The 19,964-nt window shown below is 39.5% G+C and overlaps 1 protein-coding gene across 2 annotated transcripts in view; it reads right to left on the bottom strand.

Moving 5' to 3' along the window:
• Positions 1-422: 422 nt before the first annotated feature.
• tec (tec protein tyrosine kinase) overlaps positions 423-19,964 on the bottom strand; it is a 19,611-nt gene continuing 69 nt past the window's right edge. Inside the window, exons 1-18 of one of the 2 annotated variants that reach the window (XM_080052325.1) lie at positions 19,900-19,964; positions 14,481-14,689; positions 13,411-13,515; positions 13,040-13,121; positions 10,944-11,072; positions 9,564-9,616; positions 8,740-8,918; positions 8,264-8,329; positions 7,299-7,353; positions 6,830-6,912; positions 5,985-6,118; positions 5,288-5,362; positions 4,761-4,932; positions 4,110-4,326; positions 3,443-3,507; positions 2,979-3,097; positions 2,176-2,333; positions 423-1,781 (exon numbers count right to left, since the gene is read on the bottom strand). The exon at positions 19,900-19,964 is cut by the window's right edge and continues 69 nt beyond it. In XM_080052325.1, the coding sequence (XP_079908451.1) occupies positions 1,698-1,781; positions 2,176-2,333; positions 2,979-3,097; positions 3,443-3,507; positions 4,110-4,326; positions 4,761-4,932; positions 5,288-5,362; positions 5,985-6,118; positions 6,830-6,912; positions 7,299-7,353; positions 8,264-8,329; positions 8,740-8,918; positions 9,564-9,616; positions 10,944-11,072; positions 13,040-13,121; positions 13,411-13,515; positions 14,481-14,618 (1,914 nt within the window). In that variant the 5' untranslated portion in view covers positions 14,619-14,689; positions 19,900-19,964 and the 3' untranslated portion in view covers positions 423-1,697. The remainder of the gene's footprint in view (positions 1,782-2,175; positions 2,334-2,978; positions 3,098-3,442; positions 3,508-4,109; positions 4,327-4,760; positions 4,933-5,287; positions 5,363-5,984; positions 6,119-6,829; positions 6,913-7,298; positions 7,354-8,263; positions 8,330-8,739; positions 8,919-9,563; positions 9,617-10,943; positions 11,073-13,039; positions 13,122-13,410; positions 13,516-14,480; positions 14,690-19,899) is intronic. The other variant, XM_080052326.1, reaches the window with a different exon arrangement.

The following is a 19,964-nucleotide window of genomic DNA, read 5'->3' as shown; positions in this document are numbered from 1 at the left end:
ATAGACTCTTTACATGCAAAGTGAGATATGTCAAGCCTTTATTTGTTATCATTTCGAATATTATGAAAACCCCAAATTCAAAATCTCAGAAAATTTGATTATTACATGAAATCAATAAAAAGGGGATTTTAAATACAGAAATGTCAGCCCTCTATAAAGTATAATCATCCATATGTAATTGTCTTTTTAAATAAAAAGGAAAACAACCTACCATGTTGTATAGTCTTCGTTTAAATCAGCCAAACTGGTTCTTGGTTTTTATACAATGATAGAAACCAGACAGACTTCCTCAATTACATAACAAGCTTGTGGATGAAGTGAATTAACCAGTAAATTCAGCATTTAATGACAGGGGAGAAGAGGATGTGCCAACTTTCACTATTAGATTACTTTATAAACCTTTACTGTCTGTATACAGATAGTTACCGCCGTTTCTCAGTTCAATTCAAATTCACTAAAGAAACTGAAAGATACTTTATAAAAAGAGCCAAAAAAGTGACGTTTATGAACTTAACTATTACATTAAAAGAGTCTTTACAAACTAAAAAACTACTTGAGAGAGTTTTCAACTAACTTCTGGAGCTCACATTACTGTATTTAGCTTGCTATCTGTCATTTCTGCTGACAAAATCAACTCTGCTCTCTATCAATCTGCTGCGTTTGTTTACTGTCTGGATAAAATGGTGTACTGTTTAGAATCTTATATCATGGCAACATGCAGCACAGAAAGTTAGGTCATTAGTTTGCATTTCATTTTTAATAAATCAAAATATTTGACAATTTGAAATTTAACTTTGGGCGTTTCCCTGATTTTTCTATCCATAAGCATCATCAGGTCAACGTCGAATATATTTTAACATTTCTAAAAAAATATCTGCAAAACAAAACTGCCTCAGCTCTACTTTGTGTGCCTCAAAACTTATATGTATTCAACAATTTAAATAACTTCCAAATCATTGACTTTCTCTTCTGCAGTACTTTTAATATTAATGTACAGGATGTGATAGAAATAACATTAAATACAGATTTGCATGATGTAAAAATATATGATGGGGTGGTACATTTAAAAAAAAAAAAAAAAAAAAAAAAAAAGATAAACCAATGAGATGCATTAAATGTCACATAATCATTTAAAAAGCCAGGTCCTGACTGAAAATTGAAGTTGTGACTTGTATACTATTCTCAAAACATAGACGGATCTCTGAAAAAAGGACTCAATGCCTAAAACTCAGTCCTAGAAAATCCCAAACGGACTTCTGAGTTAATGTGTCCGAAAAAAGAGCTTTTTAGACGTTCTTTACATTGCTGTGAGTTCATGTTTGCGTCAGATTCATCCTAAAACGTATCCAACAGGAGCTGCAGTTTGTGGTGATTTTCCTGGTGGTCAGTCCAGCTGTTTAGGGTTGATTTGATTGATAAGCAGATGTGATGTGGTGGATGAGTGGACAAGCCTGATGTTTCAAGCTTCACATTCGATGACTCAAACTCTCTCCCTCAGATCAGTCTGGACTTTCTCCAATCAGGAGCCTGGCCCTGTCTGTTAGTGGAAGGCAGCCTCAGATTGGTTCATACAGTCATCAATCTAGCCTCCAGTCAGACCAGACCCTCCCCACCTTCTGTCTGTTAGTGGAATGCAGCCCCTGATTGGTTCATGCAGTGGTTGACGTCAAAACATGGACCGCCGATTGGTCAGTGGGTCAGTTTGTGGGCGTGGCGTCACCCTCCAGAGCATCAGAGATCATTAGGCAGAGCTGACTGAACGACGGGCGCTCCTCCGGCCTCTGAAACAGAGAGAAAAACCATAAATTAGGGCTTTGCTTGGTGGAACTTAAAGCTATAGAGCGTCACTTTTGTTGCCCCCGTTGTTTAACAGTGAAATGTAAAGCTCAGGAAAAAATCAAGAGACCTCTCCAAATTTTCAGTCTCTCTTGTTTTACTCTTGACAGGCTGATGTTTGAGTAAAATGAACATTTTCATTTTATAATATAAACTACTAACAACATCTATAGCAAATTCTCTACATTCAAGTAATGTAGAGATAAAGATTAAAGATAAAAAACAGACTGGTGTCTTAATTTTGTCTGGGGCTGTATAGTGTAGTTGCCAAACTTTTTCTTAACAGTGCAAATTTAGCATAAAAAATTAACTTTTCAGATGGTTTCTCACGGCTCTCACCTCGTGCCAGGAAAGCGTCATGATGTCATAGATGGCGGGCGTGGCCTTTTTGGGCCTGTAGAGCCGGTGACCCTTGGTTACCAAGGTAACAACCTCGTGGTTCGTACTCTGTTCGAAAGGCATTCGACCCTCCGTGAAAACCTCCCACATCAACACACCTGGATTTACACACAAGCGACAGAAGTTTGATTAGATTTAGAATGTGTGTTAAAACTCAACAACTGCAGAGTGGAGGCTGATAGAGACGTGATGTTCATACTAAATTTTTCTTAAATTATTGCTTCCAACTTGCAAATCCTATCTTAAAGTTGCTCCGAGATCTTTCAGTTTCTGTTCATTTTAGCAGCCCGTTTGGACAAAAGCGGTAGTGTTTTTACCACACCAGCTGTTGTTCCTGGGTGAGCGTACCCATGACAAAGGCATTAAGAAAAACTATATAAAAGACCATACCCATGACAAAGGCATTAAGAAAAACTTTATAAAAGAGCGTACCCATGACAAAGGCATTTAGAAAACTTGATAAAAATAGCATTCTTTGCACTGATGTTCTCGTTTGCTGTTACATGTAATTTATGATCATCAGAGGAAAAATTAGACCATTTCAGAAATATATAATATTTCCTCTTAGCACCTTTAACTGTCTGGTAACCATGGTAATTAAAATTAAGACCTGATTAAGGAAAGTTCCTAAGGATTCCTAAAGTTAGAGGATCTTCTTCTTAATACAAAATCAGAAAAGATCCTAGAATCCAAATACAGGCCTAAACTCTCAGATGGTCCCGTGGATGTTACCGTGTGCTTACCGTATGACCAGATGTCCGACTTGCTGCTGTATTTGCAGAAGTTAAAGACTTCAGGAGGCGACCACTTCACAGGAAACTTGGCCCCCGAAGAGCTGGTGTACTGGTCGTCTAAAACGTATCTACAAAAATACACATCAACATCAAACAATCTATCTCACTGCAGAATTTTCTACGTGTGTGTGTGTGTGTGTGTGTGTGTGTGTGTGTGTGTGTGTGTGTGTGTGTGTGTGTGTGTGTGTGTGTGTGTGTGTGTGTGTGTGTGTGTGTGTGAACAGGCATGTAAACAAAAGGGCCACCATAGTTAGCTTATTTTCTTCTTTTTTTAAAACATTTCCTTCCTTTCGTTTTGAAATTTAAAGTCTTGATGTCTCAGTTTTTATTAGCGATTCATTTTCATCAAATTGAGTTGTATCTTGTAGGTAAACATATCAGTTGTGTGAATTTGTTGGGATTTCAATTGTTACCTGGTCATGCCGAAGTCAGACACCTTCACCACTAGAGAGTCGTTCACCAGACAGTTTCTGGCCGCCTGAAGAGGGGATGAAAGGGAGAGATGAAAAACATGATTGTGTGAGAGAGAGACAGAAAGTCAAACTTTTTGGATGGATGGATGGATGGATGGATGGATGGATGGATGGATGGATGGATGGATGGATGGATGGATGGATGGATGGATGGATGGATGGATGGATGGATGGATGGATGGATGGATGGATGGATGGATGGATGGATGGATGGATGGATGGATGGATGGATGGATGGATGGATGGATGGATGGATGGATGGATGGATGGATGGATAGATAGATAGATAGATAGATAGATAGATAGATAGATAGATAGATAGATAGATAGATAGATAGATAGATAGATAGATAGATAGATAGATAGATAGATAGATAGATAGATAGATAGATAGATAGATAGATAGATTCTTGCATATGGCACATTCTAATTAAAATAGGTTAAAAACATTACTGCATCCAGCCTTTTTCAGGTATAAGAAACAATAACTAATACGGTAACCAAATTAGAAATAACAAATTAAGCTGCATGGAGTTACCACTTAGCACTTTGGGATTATTCTTAACAATGATGCTTTACAAATTACATTTATTATTATTATCGTTACCAGATCTCTGTGTATGAAGCCGTTGGCCTCCAGGTGCTCCATGCCCTCGCTGACGTCCAGGCAGATGCTGAGCAGCGAGCCCAGGCTGAAGCTGCCCCTGCGCTGCCTCAGGTGGTTCAGCAGGCAGCCGTGCTCCATGAACTCTGTCACGATGTAGATGGGCTTCTGCTGACTGCACACACCGTACAGCTGCACCAGCTTAGGGTGAGACAGTCTCCTGGAAGGTAAACAAACTGATTATTGTTGATGATTATGCATCGACAAGTAGATGATTATGCATCAACAAGGAGAGGATTTAAAGCTATTGTGCGTAAATTTTTTCATATGAAAGAATGTTGGTTACATTGAAGACGTCGCCAAATGAGTTGACACAAAGTTGATTAAGCCTATTATCAGCTCCACAAAAACTCTCTGTATTTCTCAGCATGGCAGCGTTTACAAACTGGTGTCTGGTATTTTTTTCTTTTTTAAATAAAACCTACTCCCAAATTTCAGGGCATTTGTAAGACATTAAAGATTTAAGATACTTTACATAAGATCTAAAAGAAACAAAAGAAGTCTAACATAGTCTTTGAATGCAAACTAATGTCTCTATATGTCACACACACACACACACAACCCCCACACAGACCCCCACACACTCGCCCTTACATCATGACCTTGGCCTCCTCGATGAAGTCCTCCTCGTACATGGCTCCCTGCCTGATGGCCTTGATGGCCACTTTGTGCTGCGCTCTCCACTTCCCCAGACGCACCAGACCGAACTGCCCGCTGCCCAGCTCCTTCATGAAGGTCAGCTCAGTGGGGTCAATCTCCCACTTCTCTATGGGGGGGAGGGGGGGGGGGAAGGGTTAATACACAGGGTTAATATACAGCCTAGGCTCTGTAAACAGGCCAACAGAAGGAGAAGGATTTAATTTTTTGGACCAGTCCGTAAATAGGTTTAATAATGCTGTGAAAACGGCCTATTTAACATGGGAGTCAATGAGAGATTGCTCTGTTTTGGTACCACCTCGTAGTGGCCACTCGGTGAACTGACATTTTTGTCACTTCCGCATCGGATGCTTGTAGAACTCGCTGTAATTGGGGCTTGGGTGTTACTATGAAGGAAGGGGGGCGTGTGTGTGTGTGTGTGTGTGTGTGTGTCAATGTTTAGGCAGAGCTCTGTTAGGACTCACCGTAGCTGAAACCGGCAGTGGACGGAGCAGATTTGTCCTGTTTACCTACTGGATACCGTAACCTGGCAACGAGCCCTGAGATACAGCAGAACAAAGGGAGAGATATGTATGTAAGAGTTATGAATGGGGGTAGATTTAAAGGCCCTGGTATGTTATTTGGGGGGTAAACTGAATGCTAATATGTATATGAAAGGAATTAGGAATGTCTGTCAACCCCATGTCATGTCAGTTGGTCGACCATTTGAAAAATCCCTGATTCGAAAGTTGCATTTAGATCCTTATTCCACTCGTCACACAATTCTAAAATACATTGGACTTCCCGTTAGAACATTTCTGATTCGAACTTTGGCTTAGATCTCTTTCTTCACACGTTCTAAAATACAATTCTATAAAATGAGCTTTTGAAATTGTTGATTCATATGACCAAGTTCACGGCCAACATGAAACTAAAAGTCACTTAGAGCTGCGCTGAGTTTTATAAACCTAAAATTGATTGATGGACGGACGGACGGACGGACGGACGGACGGACGGACGGACGGACGGATGGATGGATGGATGGATGGATGGATGGATGGATGGATGGATGGATGGATAGATAGATAGATAGATAGATAGATAGATAGATAGATAGATAGATAGATAGATAGATAGATAGATAGATAGATAGATAGATAGATAGATAGATGTGTTGTTTACCTGCTGCGTTGTGTTTGTGGTACTCGATGAGGTCTGGTATGGAGCTGAACAGGTGTTTCTCAGCCAGGTAGAACTGAGGATACGAGCCCTGGGTCTCCTTGATGTGGTAATGTTTTATAACTGCAGCTCCTTCCCTACAAATACACACAGGAAGATTTCAACAATCACACTTACATCCATCTCATTCAAGCCTTACAGTCCCTGTAAACCAAAATCCTTCTAACCATGTCATTTGGGGAGTTAGTTGCATGATGGTAAAGCATCTCAAAAGAGTTATAGAGGCATATTTATCCATCCAAATTAGAGATATTCTCATTTAAGTTTGATAAACTTTACAGACATTCTGTTTTAGATGTTGCGATGGGCTATGCTCTGGTTATTATGACACAATAAGTATTTTGAACCAAGCACGAACGTTCTATAAAAACAATGATTGTTGCCATGGAGAACGTTATTTGCCCACACAATTCTGTCCAAAAATCTTTTTTTTTTAACTAAGTTTTATAATATTTATGAATATTTATTTTTAATCATATTTTTGTAAAAGCTTATAGAGACACCCAACTTTGATATCATATATGAAGTGTTTTTTCAGTTCACACATTTTATTTTAAATTGCCTTGACCGGCACCACAAACTGAGCACAATTCAGTTCCATGGATACTTGTGAACCATACTTGTTTATGGGCTATACAAATAAAACTGATTTGATTTGAAAACCCTTGCAGGGATCTCTCTTGCTCTCTCCTCTGGTTAACACAGCTATTTATCAGTGTGAATTATCATATATATTGATTGTTACTATTTTAAACCAGAGTCTTTAAAGCTGTAAACACAGTATTTACCCTGCTGCAGACTTGGTGTAGAGAGAGACGGTGTACGCTCCGGGAGTACTGGAGTCTCTCACAATGAAGGATCCTTCTTTGTCCTACAGGGGGCGACACAGAGGCGAAATAAGATTTTAAAATGTAGTTTTCACGTCAAGATTCAAGGTTCAAGGTCTTTATTAGTGTCCCAAGAGGGCAAACTGGTTCACAGCAAGGAGGTAGTGGTTTAAAACATACGAACAGTACAAGACAACAACAGACATAAAACACCATAGCATGTACACAAAAAACTTGGGCATTTCTGAAAGTACAGGGGGATTATAATGGCCAGGGGGGAGAAAAGTAAGAGAGGAGGACATTTTTTTTTCACTATGCACTTTCAGAATTAAGTTGAAAAGTTCACAATAAAGTGGAAATACAATTTTCTTTTAATAAGGTTAAAACGTTGACGACCTTTACGGACAGAATTAAAGTAACGAACGCTCACCTCTTTCCTCAGCAGCTCCTCCGCCTTGTTCCTGTTGACTTGTTTACTGAACCAACTACAACAAACAAACAAACAAACAAACACATTTAAATCAATCATATCTTCATGGTTTAGTTAAGGTTATCAACTTTCCGATTTTGTTTTCTCAATTCGTCCAAAAGCTTGACTAAATCGTCTGAAATTTAAGAGTTGGCTAAATCCAAACTGCCACGTCAACAATCTGTGATGAAAACAAAAATAATATTGTAAATTTGTGCTATTACATAAAAATCTCTCCTTGCCTTGAACAATGTTGATGTTTTTTTTTCTTTTGGTGCATTGTCCATGCTCAAATAAAGTGAAATCACATTATGGAGTATAAGTAACTTACTGGTAGCTAGACTTGTCCTAAATGTGCTTTGGGCCAATGGTAGATTTGATCAATTGTTTTTTTAAGAACCCTTTTTCACCCATAAAGTCTGTAAGTAAACAAGTCTAGACATTCGGGTTGCGTTCCGAATCGCATACTTTCTACTATATAGTATGTAGAAAAAAGATTTAGGATGTCCCGATTCTTGTGGCCAGATTTAGGATGGTTAGAAGTACCCGGATGTCCTACTTCATGCGGCCAAGATTGTTAGTGTTGAAAAGTGCATCCTATTTGGGCGATTCTGACCCACAATCCAGTGAGCACGTGAAGTGACGTAACATCGACGAAGCCTCCATATGAAAACAAACGGGGATGCGACGGATATAAAAACAAGAGGCAAGATCAAGGCGCAATGTTATGATGAAATAAGAGAGAAAAGTATGTCCCAATAGTATGCCTACTGCATCCTAACTAGATTATTTTTATCGTCGGATGTAGTATGTAGTATAGAAAAAAGAAAGAGTATGCGATTCGGAACGCAACCTTAGATTCATCCGGTATCATGTGTTCAAAATGCTGTAACTTTATTGAGACAGTTAATGATTAACAAACTCACACAAACTGCACCAGGTTTCCAGATTTCTTCTCTGTTACGTAGTTACTTGGGATGTAGCCTTCCTCACTGGAAAACACACCAAGACAAAAATGGTAGAAATATTATTATTTTATATATAATAATTACAAAAAACGAGTTGACACAAAGTTGATTAAGCCTATCAGCTCCACAAAACTCTCTCTGTATTTCTCAGTATGGCAGCGTTTACAAACTGGTGTCCCCATATGCTCCGGTGGCGTAGTGGATAGAGCGTGTACCATATTGGCTCTGGCCTTTGTTGCAGTGGTCGCGGGTTCAAATTTCGACCCGTTGACCTTTACTCATCCCCCCCCCCTCTCTCTCTCTCTGTCTCACCATTTCAACTCTGTACTATCTAATAAAGCTTGAAAATGCCAAAAAATTATTTAAAAAAAAACTACATTTCCTCGCTATGGTTACAAATAAATGACTGAATATATCCGCTGTGCTCCTCTTACCCGTACTTGTTGCGAGCCTTGTACCAGTTGACGTCGCAGCGTTCCAGGATGACGTACTCGCAGCCTTTCACCAGACTCAGGTCATGTGACTCAGCGCCCGGGAAGTCGAACAGCGCCACAACACAGTCATCCTCCTCTTCATCTTTATCTCCAGGGGGGAGGGGAGGGGCCGGCCGCCGCTGCAATGGAGGATAGGTTAGAGTGTGTGTGTGTGTGTGTGTGTCTGTCTGTCTGTGTGTGTGTGTGTGCATGTCTGTCTGTCTGTCTGTCTGTCTGTGTGTGTGTGTGTGTCTGTCTGTCTGTCTGTCTGTCTGTCTGTCTGTCTGTCTGTGTGTGTGTGTGTGTGTGTGTGAATAAATATGCAAATGTGGCGATATCTAACTAATTATGCGTACATTTGCATCTGTTTATAAATAACACAAATCTAGATGTTGGATATAGCCAGAGAAATGTAATTGTTTAACAACATAATAGTGTCCAAAGTGGTTTAGTTAGTGAGTGAGTGTGTGAGTGAGTGAGTGAGTGAGTGAGTGAGTGAGTGAGTGAGTGAGTGTGTGAGTGAGTGAGTGAGTGAGTGAGTGAGTGAGTGAGTGTGTGAGTGAGTGAGTGAGTGAGTGAGTGAGTGAGTGAGTGAGTGAGTGAGTGAGTGAGTGAGTGAGTGTGTGAGTGAGTGAGTGAGTGAGTGAGTGAGTGTGTGTGTCAGTGTGTGTTATATATCATCATGACACTTTGCCAGTTGATTACTGACATTAAAGCAACTACAATTTGTATTGAGAAATGTGTGTGTGTGTGTGTGTGTGTGTGTGTGTGTGTTGCATGGTTACCCTTTCATTTTTGCGCTCCTCTCCAGGAATTGGGGGTAAAGGTTTTCTGGAAACTACAAAAACAGGAACAGAAACTGTTACCCAACCAAAACGACTCAACATTTTTTTTATTTTAAAGGTGCACTGTGTAGTTTCAGAGGAGGGGGGTTTGTTTACATTCACAGAGCCTGCAGATAGTTTATTTAACATACTTTCTCTACATGTAATTCATAGTATTGAATAATCCTATCATCGTAAATGAAATTTTATTTTGAGGAACCTGGAACCAAACGTATAAGACTAGAATATGTTTGTAAACCAAACTGTGGGCCCTACTGCTGTAAACAACAACAACAGTGAAACAGTAACTTTTCAGGAAGCTTTCTAACTTCAAACAGTGTTCCAGGGATCACATTTTCCTGAGAGGAAAGTTTCTTTATTCAGTTATGAGAATATATCTTAGAAATTGTTTCACTTCTCTGACACACCCAAAGTTACACACTGCACCTTTAACTTACACAATTTCTGCTGTTTTTTTAACTATGACCTGTGATCCAGAACTGGAGCTTTTTATGCTTGTTGAAGCATTTTGCAAAAATAGTCTGAATGATTGAATCATCTAACAGTTTAAATATAACTTAACCACGTGAGTTCCTGTTTGTTCTTTTACACTTGGCGAATCAAGTGTTTCAAATGCTACACTGCAAAAAATGATGCAAGTTAAAGGACCAACGCGTATTATTTTTACAACTACAATATGTCAAAATCACTTGTTGTCAAAATCAGTGAATATCTCCTCACGATCTGCCTGTATGTACTGTGTGTGCGCTGACTAAAAAGCCCAGTGTTAATACACAGCCTAGGCTCTGTAAACTGGTCAGTATCAAAGGGTAGGTAAATAAAGGGAGCCCACTGTAGCTAGCAGCATGCCCCGTTTATAGTGCCAAGGCTGTCTAGTAACACCAGTTTTTTTCAGCGCACTCACTGACTTTGACAACAAGCATTTCAGAATTGCTACATTTCTGCAAGGAGAAATACATACATTCATTAGTTAAGACAAATGCATATGATATTCAATAACAGCTCTTGTTAAATCTCTAAATAGGCTACAATAATATATTAAGTCATATGCCATTGGTGTGTGTGTGTGTGTGTGTGTGTGTGTGTGTGTGTGTGTGTGTGTGTGTGTGTGTGTGTGTGTGTGTGTGTGTGTGTGTGTGTGTGTGTGTGTGTGTGTGTGTGTGTGTGTGTGTGTGTGAGAATGTGGTAAGACATGTAAAGCGCTTTGCGGCTGAGAAAATTGGCTAAAAAGCGCTATATAAGTCAAGTCCATTTAACCATTTACCGTATGAATTATCAGCCAGTTATTAAAGCATAATATGTCAGTGGATAATATCTTACTGTCTCCAAACAGGTTGTACTCCTCGCAGCCCCGCGCCTGTTTCTCCACCTGGCGACAGCAGAGCCACAAACCCTCCTGCCAGAACTGAGGGTGAAACTTGGTCGACACCACCGAGTTCTCTTTGATCTCTGCAGACAAGAAGAAATGTGGTTTTAGCCGTCTGTCTGAATGGCTACGTTTTAGCACAACAAATAATTATACAGCAATAATGAATAAAAAGTCTTAAAAATATATATTGTAAGGTTGGTTGAGGTGTAGGCAAGGTGGACACAAAGTGCACAGGAGTTAACAGTGTGTGTTAATTTAAGTAGCTACGAGGAACTTTTAAATATTTCTGAAACAGTCTCATTTTTCCTCTAATGATCATAAATTACATGTACAAGCAAACGAGACCATCAGTGTAAAGCATGCTATTTTTATATAGTTTTTCTTAATGCCTTTGTCATGGGTATACGCTCACCCAGGAACAACTAGCTGGCGTGGTAAATACACTACCACTTTTGTCCAAAGGGGGGCGAGAGAATTAACACAAACTGAGAGTTCCTCGGAGCACCTTTAACGTCTACCTGTTTTACAAACATGTCATCCCCCGATTTACCTTCATTTCAAGGTTCCTTCCCTCCCTTAAATTGAAAAGTGCTGCTCTACAGTGAGCTGGTTAAAACTAAATGGCTAAATTTTAACTTAACCAAACAGTAAAGCAGCATTTGACCTATTTACCGCTGTGTGTGTGTGTGTGCGTATCTCTGCATGTGCGTGCGTGACTCTCTGTGCGTGTGTGTCTGTGTGTGTGTGTGTGTGGGCGCTAACCACAACCTCACAGAATCAGAAAAAAAGTTCTTTGTCAAGGTTGTTTCCACATAAAAATTATTTGCTTCTGCATGTTAGTGCAGACAGCACATATTGCACCTTTCAAACTTTTCTATGCTGTTTTATTTTGCGTTACCTTTTGCACTATGTAGAATGTATTTATTGTACATACAGTATTACTTATTTCATCTTATCTCATTTGATCTTTTTGTACTTATTGCACCGTGGCTCGGAGAGAAATGTAATTTTGATTTGTGTGTATCTGTGTGTGTGTGTGTCTGTGTGTGTGTGTGTGTGTGTGTGTGTGTGTGTGTGTGTGTGTGTGTGTGTGTGTGTGTGGAACATATTGAAGACACTGACAATAGAGCTGACTATGACTTTTGACTTTTGAAGTACTGCACAGTCCAGAGTATAAATAGAAAACGTGCGGGAAATGTGATTTTTTTTGTAGTGAATGCGTTGTACAGTTCTCAGGTAAAGCGTCACATACAGACACATGTACACCCACACACACACACACACAGACACACACACACACACACACACACACACACAGACACATGTACACACATAGTACAGCAGCAGTGGAAAGAGAGAGAGAGGGGGGGGGGGGGGCAGAGCTTCGTTGGAAACTTGACCCAATGTGTGAACGTGTGGTTTGAAGGTGTGAAAACATCTTTGCAAAACAGTTCAGGAACTACAAACTGTGAGAGAGGCATGTGAGAACAACCTCCTCTGCTGTTTCCTTTAAAGGTGCTACGAGGAACTTTTAAATATTTCTGAAACAGTCTAATTTTTCCTCTGATGATCATAAATGACATGTAACAGCAAACGAGACCATCAGTGCAAATAATTCTATTTTTTTCTTTTTTTCTTTATGCCTTTGTCATGGGTATATGCTCACCCAGGAACAACAGCTGGCGTAGTAAAAAAAACTACCGCTTTTGTCCAAAGGGGGCGCTAGAATCAACACAAACTGAAAGTTCCTCAGAGTGCCTTTAAGCAAAATAATGTACTAGAGTAGTGTAGTGTACAGGTGTATCTCCAAAAAAATGTAATATCATGAAAGTTCATTTGAAAAGTGAAATTTTTATATATATTTTAGATTCATTACACAAACGGAAATATTTCATCAAACAAATTAACTTTTGATTGATATTTCTAGTATTTTCATATATGTAGAAAATACTATAATATCAATGAAAAGTTCCTTATTTTACTGACATATTTCAGTTTGCGTAATGAATGTAGAATATATAAAAAACCTTGTAAAGTGGAGACCGACCTTCTTTGATGCTCTGGACCCAGAGACTTCTCCGGTCGTGGCTCGGAGCGAACACGTACAGGATGTTGGTGTCGTAAACAATCTGCACACAAACAAAAAATACATTATTAAAAGTGAATAAATTGATATCCCCCTGTTTTGACCTCTGGCTCACAGTGAATATCTCCTTACGATGCTCTACCTGTCTGTACTGTGTGTGTGCTGAAATACAAATCTTGTGACAATACACAGCCTAGGCTCTGTAAACACAAGTATTTAGAAAAAAAGGGCCCACCGTAGATAGCAAGATGCCAGTTTACAGAGCCTAGGCTGTATGAACACTGGATAAAGCTGTGATAATCTATGCTTGAGTATTCACTGTGGTTTAGTACCTGGAATGGGTATTTGTTCTGACAGGGGATGATTCCTCCTCCGTTCTTCACGATCTCCACACACCGGATCTGACTGAGCTCGATCGACCCTCTGCGGAACTTCTTCTGTTGGCCCAAAACAAACGTGTTAACAGCAGATAATATTTATAATGATATGAACTGCACACTGGGGCGAAATATGAAGGGACAGCCAGTGAGCTTTGCATAGCTTAAAGGAATACTTCACCCATATGAAACCGGCGTTCTATCATTATAAAATCACTATTATAATATAATGAATGAGGTGTTTCTTCCCTCAGTCTTCCCTCAGTCTTCCCTTGGCCCAGCTGTCCTCTTAATCCTAACCCTACATTTTACCATGTGTGATGTCACGCATGGGAAAATGTAGGGTTAGATAGCGAGACCATAAAACACTCTTTCTGCCTTTTCTCAGGCTAGGATGAACCGATTTCTAAAATGTTTGCACATTTATACTACATAGGATCTCAGAGTTCAATACACCTTCATATTCCCACTAGTGAAGTAGGTCTTGAAGGAGTGGAAACTTAACAGCACTCATTTTCTTTTTTAAGATTATTTTTGGGCATTTGTCTTTATTAGACAGTTTTGGAGAGACAGATATGAAATGGGACAGAGAGGGGAATGACATGCAGAGAACGACCCGGGCTGGATTCTAACCCGGGTCTGCTGTGAAGAGGACAGACAGAGAGGGGAATGACATTCAGAGAACGACCCGGGCTGGATTCTAACCCGGGTCTGCTGTGAAGAGGACAGACAGACAGAGAGGGGAATGACATGCAGAGAACGACCCGGGCTGGATTCTAACCCGGGTCTGCTGTGAAGAGGACAGACAGACAGACAGACAGACAGACAGACAGACAGACAGAGAGGGGAATGACATGCAGAGAACGACCCGGGCTGGATTCTAACCCGGGTCTGCTGTGAAGAGGACAGACAGACAGACAGACAGACAGACAGACAGACAGAGAGGGGAATGACATGCAGAGAACGACCCGGGCTGGATTCTAACCCGGGTCTGCTGTGAAGAGGACAGAGACACAAAACGTAACCTCTGCTTTCCCGTCGTAGTATGTGAGCCGACTCTTGGTGAGGAGGAACAGTCTCTCCTTGTAGTTCAGCGGAGACGTTCTCTTCTTCTGCTGCGAACGCTTGATGAGCGTCTCCTCCAATAGCAGCTCGGCACTCATCTTAGTCCCGCCCCCAAGCCCTCCTCATCCCATTGGTCGATATCAGAAGGCCACGGCCGGCTGGAGCTGAGCTGAGGGGAAACACACATTGTTTTTAATTGTTTTTAAGATTTTTTTTTGTTGCATTTTTTATTTTATTAGATTATTATAATTTATTTATTTTATTAGATTATTATTATTTATTTGTTTTATTTTTCGGCATTTTTTCGGCATTAGACAGATTTGGAGAAACAGAGTTGAAGAAAAATACGCACTGTTTTAACTATAAACTAGTGGTGGGCCGTTATCGGCGTTAACGTGCTGCGTTAACGCAAGACTCTTATCGGCGATAAAAAAAATATCGCCGTTAATCTCTTATTCCACCTCCTGTTCGGCTCAGGGGAGATAATAATAGCCGGGGGCCGCTGTTGACACTTGAGGAGCCTTTATTCTCTCACACACCCGCCGCTCTCTCTCTCCATCACTTGCCCACGACACAATCGGGTATTGGAACGCAGGGTGGGTGTGTGTGGCCACCGGTCGCCACGTGACTATAAGTTTCCAAGTTTTAAACACTTCTATCTCTTCAACGTCACCGTACCCGAATCCTAAATATCCCCTTAGCAGACGCTATATTTCATCGGGGGGAAAACTTTGTTTTGCGCCACAGTTCGGCCGTAATGCTGCTGCACACACACACACACACACACACAGACACAGACACAGGCGCACACACACACGCTGCATGTCAGAGAGGGGCGCTACCAAAAAGACGAGAGGAGCGGTTGGAGCAGTTGGAGCGTTTAGAGACACATGCGTGCACATTTATTTACATAAAATCGCAATCGCAGTCATTTGTGCAGTTATGTAAAATGTTTCACTAAGGAAAATTACAGAAAAAGTAACGCACAGTGACTTTGATGAGTAACTTTAATCTGATTACTGGTTTGGAGATAGTAACGCGTTAGATTACTCGTTACTGAAAAAAGAGGTCCGATGCCGGTAACGCGTTACTAAGTAACATCTTGTTGAACATTATTTATTTTCATCACCAATTATCATAGTAGAACAGCTTCCTCAAGCAGATGAGCCCCTGGTCTGATGCGCCACAGCTTGAGAAACACGTTCTCAAAGACTTACTTTGAGTCATTATTTAGGGAGCACACATATTATGAATGAATTCAAATGAGACATTTTAATCTAGATTAATCTAGATTAATTCCAAAATTAATCTAGATTAATCTAGATTAAAAAAATTAATCTATGCCCACCTCTACTATAAACACATTTTAAAGGTGGAGTCAGCGATTCTGGAGAACGCTTGTTGACAAAATCACTTTTTTTTAACAAATCAAAATCGGTGAATTTCTCCTCAAGATCCGCTACCTGTCTGTACTGTATGTGTCAATACACAGCCTAGGCTCTGTTAACTTGTATGTAAACAAAGGGGTCCACCGTAGCTATAGCAACACACCAGTTTACAGAGCCTAGGCTGTGTATTAACACTACTTTTCTTTTGGACGTCAGAAAGCCATCCATAAAAATACTCTTTTCGAGTCCATGGTTACTTTAAAGGTGGAGTGAATATCTCCTCATGATCCACTACCTGTCTGTACTGTGTGTGTGTGTGTGTGCTGTAAAAAAATCCAGCGTTAATACTACTGCCTAGGCTCTGTAAACTGGCATGTTGCTAGCTACGATGGGACCTCCTTGTTTACAGAGCCTAAGCTGTGTATTAACACTGGATTTTTATTCAGCGCGCACACTAGTAAAGAGAGGTAGCGAATCGTGAGGGGATATTCACTGATTTTGACATTTGGGCTACGCTACGGCTACAGCAAAGTACAGGGCAACTAGTCTGTGAGTGCGCCCTTAGAAACCCAATGATACAACGTTTCACCCCTATAGGTTCAATCGTGTGCTTTATTATTTTGTCAATGTGCAATCAGTCCCATTTACAGAGCCTAGGCTGTGTATTAACACGACCAGTCCCATTTACAGAGCCTAGGCTGTGTATTAACATAACCAGTCCCATTTACAGAGCCTAGGCTGTGTATTAGCACACTCAAAAAAATAAGTTGTTGAATTTACTTAATACAGTTATGTCAACGTTTTCCACACAACTGAGTTAAGTTAGATATATTTGAAAATTATGATTAAAATGGAATCAACTCACTTGTGTGCAACCAACTTAACTAGGTTAAGTACATTCAACATAACATGGCTACATTTGCCTTAATTAACTGTGTTGAGTAATACCAACAAAGATAATCATTCTACTGACTTAACCCACTTACGTTAATATGACTCAACTTTATTAAGCAAGACTAACTTAACCTCACATTGTAGTTCCAACTTAACTTACATACACTGTAAGAAATTTCCCTGGAAAAAAACATTAATCAACTGGCAGCAGGGTTGCCATTTTAATACTGTTAAATTAACATTATTTTACTGTCACTAAAATTGACAGGATTATACTGTTAATGAAAAAAAGGGATGAACCTGGACTAAATGTTTGTTATGTTGCTGTTTGCACCGTGAGTGAAGGGGATGTTATATTTCATTGGGCAGATGTGTTTCATTCCATATGTAAGTTTACTATGTCCCCTATTTGTTCAAATGCTAAACACAGAGATCAGCTTCTGTTTGTTACTTCAAGACACTTGTCACAATATATCAAGTTCAATGGAATGATTAATTTATATTGCAAATTGTCTCCTGAGTTGAACTAGGGATCTTGCTTAAGATTTCCACAAACCGTTTGTTATAACCAAAAATAACGGTTAGTTCACACAGAAATGTTTTATTTAAACAAAATGCATAGTGACGTAATGGAGTGAAACATCCCCTTTACTGAGGGTGCAAATAGCAACATACCAAACGTTTAGTCCAGTGCAAGTCATTGTGGGAAAGGGGGCGTCTCTACAATACACTTTGTTGTGCTTACTTGATTTATCGAAGGCAATCCGTTTCCTTCATTCTACTGAGTAAACATAACTTCAGACTAACTTGGTTTAATTATGTTAACTGCACTTTCGATTTCCAAGTAAATATAACTCAACTTTAAGTAAACTTAACCAGAGGATATAAAGTAAACAACACTTATTAGTTAAGATGTGGATGGATGAGGATTAATGAAGAAAATTGTATAAGCTTCACATGTGCAGGCAGCTCATGTCAAGTTGTCCCTTCTAAGTTTGATGGTAAATTAACAGCAAAGTTCAGTATTTTTGAAAAACATTACCATTCCGTAACATAACAGCAAAGGACTGTCATTTAACAGACTGCCTTTTATATTAACAGTTAAATGCTGTTTTTATAAATAACAGGTTAATGCTGTTGAAATCCTGCTGTAAATTTACAGCAATTGTTTACAGTGTATGTATGTGTGGGAACCACTGTACTTTGTTTTACTTAATTGGTTGACAAAACGTACTTCACCTGATTATATATTATCAACAACTTCTACATATATAATAATTATGTTAATTCAAATCACATTACTAAATAGTGCATAAGATATCGGTCCAAGAGTACACAAAACAAGTAGTATAGTTGAACGTTTAATGCAAATACAATAGGCATATCTTGCCGTCAAACGTTACGACCAAAACGTTTGAAATGGAAGAAAATGTCATACGATGCAATGTTTTTCACACTTTGGATAACAACACAGTGTATATATAAGATAACAGGCTAAGAGACACAACACATTGGAGATTATGGACCCAGCAATGAGAATTATTTACCAAAAAACAGAAAAGGTAAATCCTTTTTCACACTGCCTTGCTTCCCTAACTGCAGAAAGAAAACATGTTGCATTTAAAGGTAATTTCAAACTTATGAGGATTTTTAGATGGCTGTTCAGTACAACTCTCTTGGTGCTTGCCATGCGTCTGTAGTCAAGATGGCGACGTTTGAATTTCTTGCTCCCGATGTCCACGTTCACGAGCATGCGCAATGCTGGCCTACGGCAACACATCTAGGACAATTGTTGTGTGTTCAGTCTTGATTGTGCGATTTACTCAAAACTGTTACTTTGTATTTACTCAACTGGCGTTCTTTGGTTTTAAGAAGTCTTACATTTAAGTGAAACCAACTGAAGTGGGTTACGTTTTAAAAGCCAACACAGACATGTTAATTAAATTTGACATAAAAACATTAATTAAATTCAACAGCTCACTGAGTTAACTTTTTTGAGTGCATAACCAGTCCCATTTACAGAGCCTAGGCTGTGTATTAGCATAACCAGTCCCATTTACAGAGCCTAGGCTGTGTATTAACATAACCAGTCCCATTTACAGAGCCTAGGCTGTGTATTAACATAACCAGTCCCATTTACAGAGCCTAGGCTGTGTATTAACATAACCAGTCCCACGAGAGATGAAGACATTTCTCAACCATATGCACTGACACTAAATAAACTGCTCCAACCAGCTATGTGTCATTACTGTGGAAACAGACAGAACATTTCTCTGGAACTTGCTCCTTGATTTGTCAATAGCTACGTCCTCCTGTGTGTGTGTGTGTGTGTGTGTGTGTGTGTGTCTCTCTCTGTGTGTTTCTGAAAGTGTACACGTTGCATTAATAAAAAAGTTATTGTTAATAAATCTCTTTTTGACTTGATTTACTTCCAAAAAAAGTAGTTTTAACATCAGCCTTTTTACGTGAAAATGTAACTTTTTATTTTATTTTCGATACAATTTCTTTATATAAAAAAGAACAATTATTTTGCCTGTTTTTGCCTTTTCCTCTTAAATACAATTACAAAATATGTTCTAATGTCTTCTGTGTAATGTATTTCTATGGTCCGTGGCTGTAAATCACTATGAATGGCCTTGTGTCTCCATTGTGCTATAGTTATAAACTTGCCTTTTTTTTTAGTGCAATTGTCCAAATTTCCCACTGAACCTGAAGGCATCAGAAGGAAGCGAAAAGCTACACGCGCACCTGTTCAAAGGTGATATAGCGTCAATACAAACTGTATAACTGTGTGTGTGAGTGACTATGGGTTCACAGGGTTTGTGTTCGCGGGAACTTTGCGGTATTTATGTCTCAGCCCCTATGCGTCACTATAACACGTAATAATGTAAGAATACCGTAAAATAAATTCTGCCTTTTAGGTGTTACAAATGACGAATAACTCATTGTAAAAGCCGGTAAGAGAAGTAGAGCAGCGAGACAGTGTGACAAATGTTTCACGGTCTGCGGATTGGCGACAGACAGACAGACAGACAGCTGAACAGTTTGCGTGTGAAATAAAGTGACGTTTGAACCCAAAAAAAAAGTCAATATTTACCTGTGCGCGTCATTCTCAAAGTGTTAAGTCCATTATTAGTTAATTAGTGTGTGAGTGTTTCGGTG

This window comes from Ammodytes marinus (genome assembly GCF_949987685.1).
Source record: "Ammodytes marinus genome assembly, chromosome: 23".
Taxonomy (NCBI): Eukaryota; Metazoa; Chordata; class Actinopteri; order Uranoscopiformes; family Ammodytidae; genus Ammodytes; species Ammodytes marinus.
Note: the sequence above shows the minus strand (reverse complement) of the source record. Positions and strands in the feature narration are given on the sequence as shown.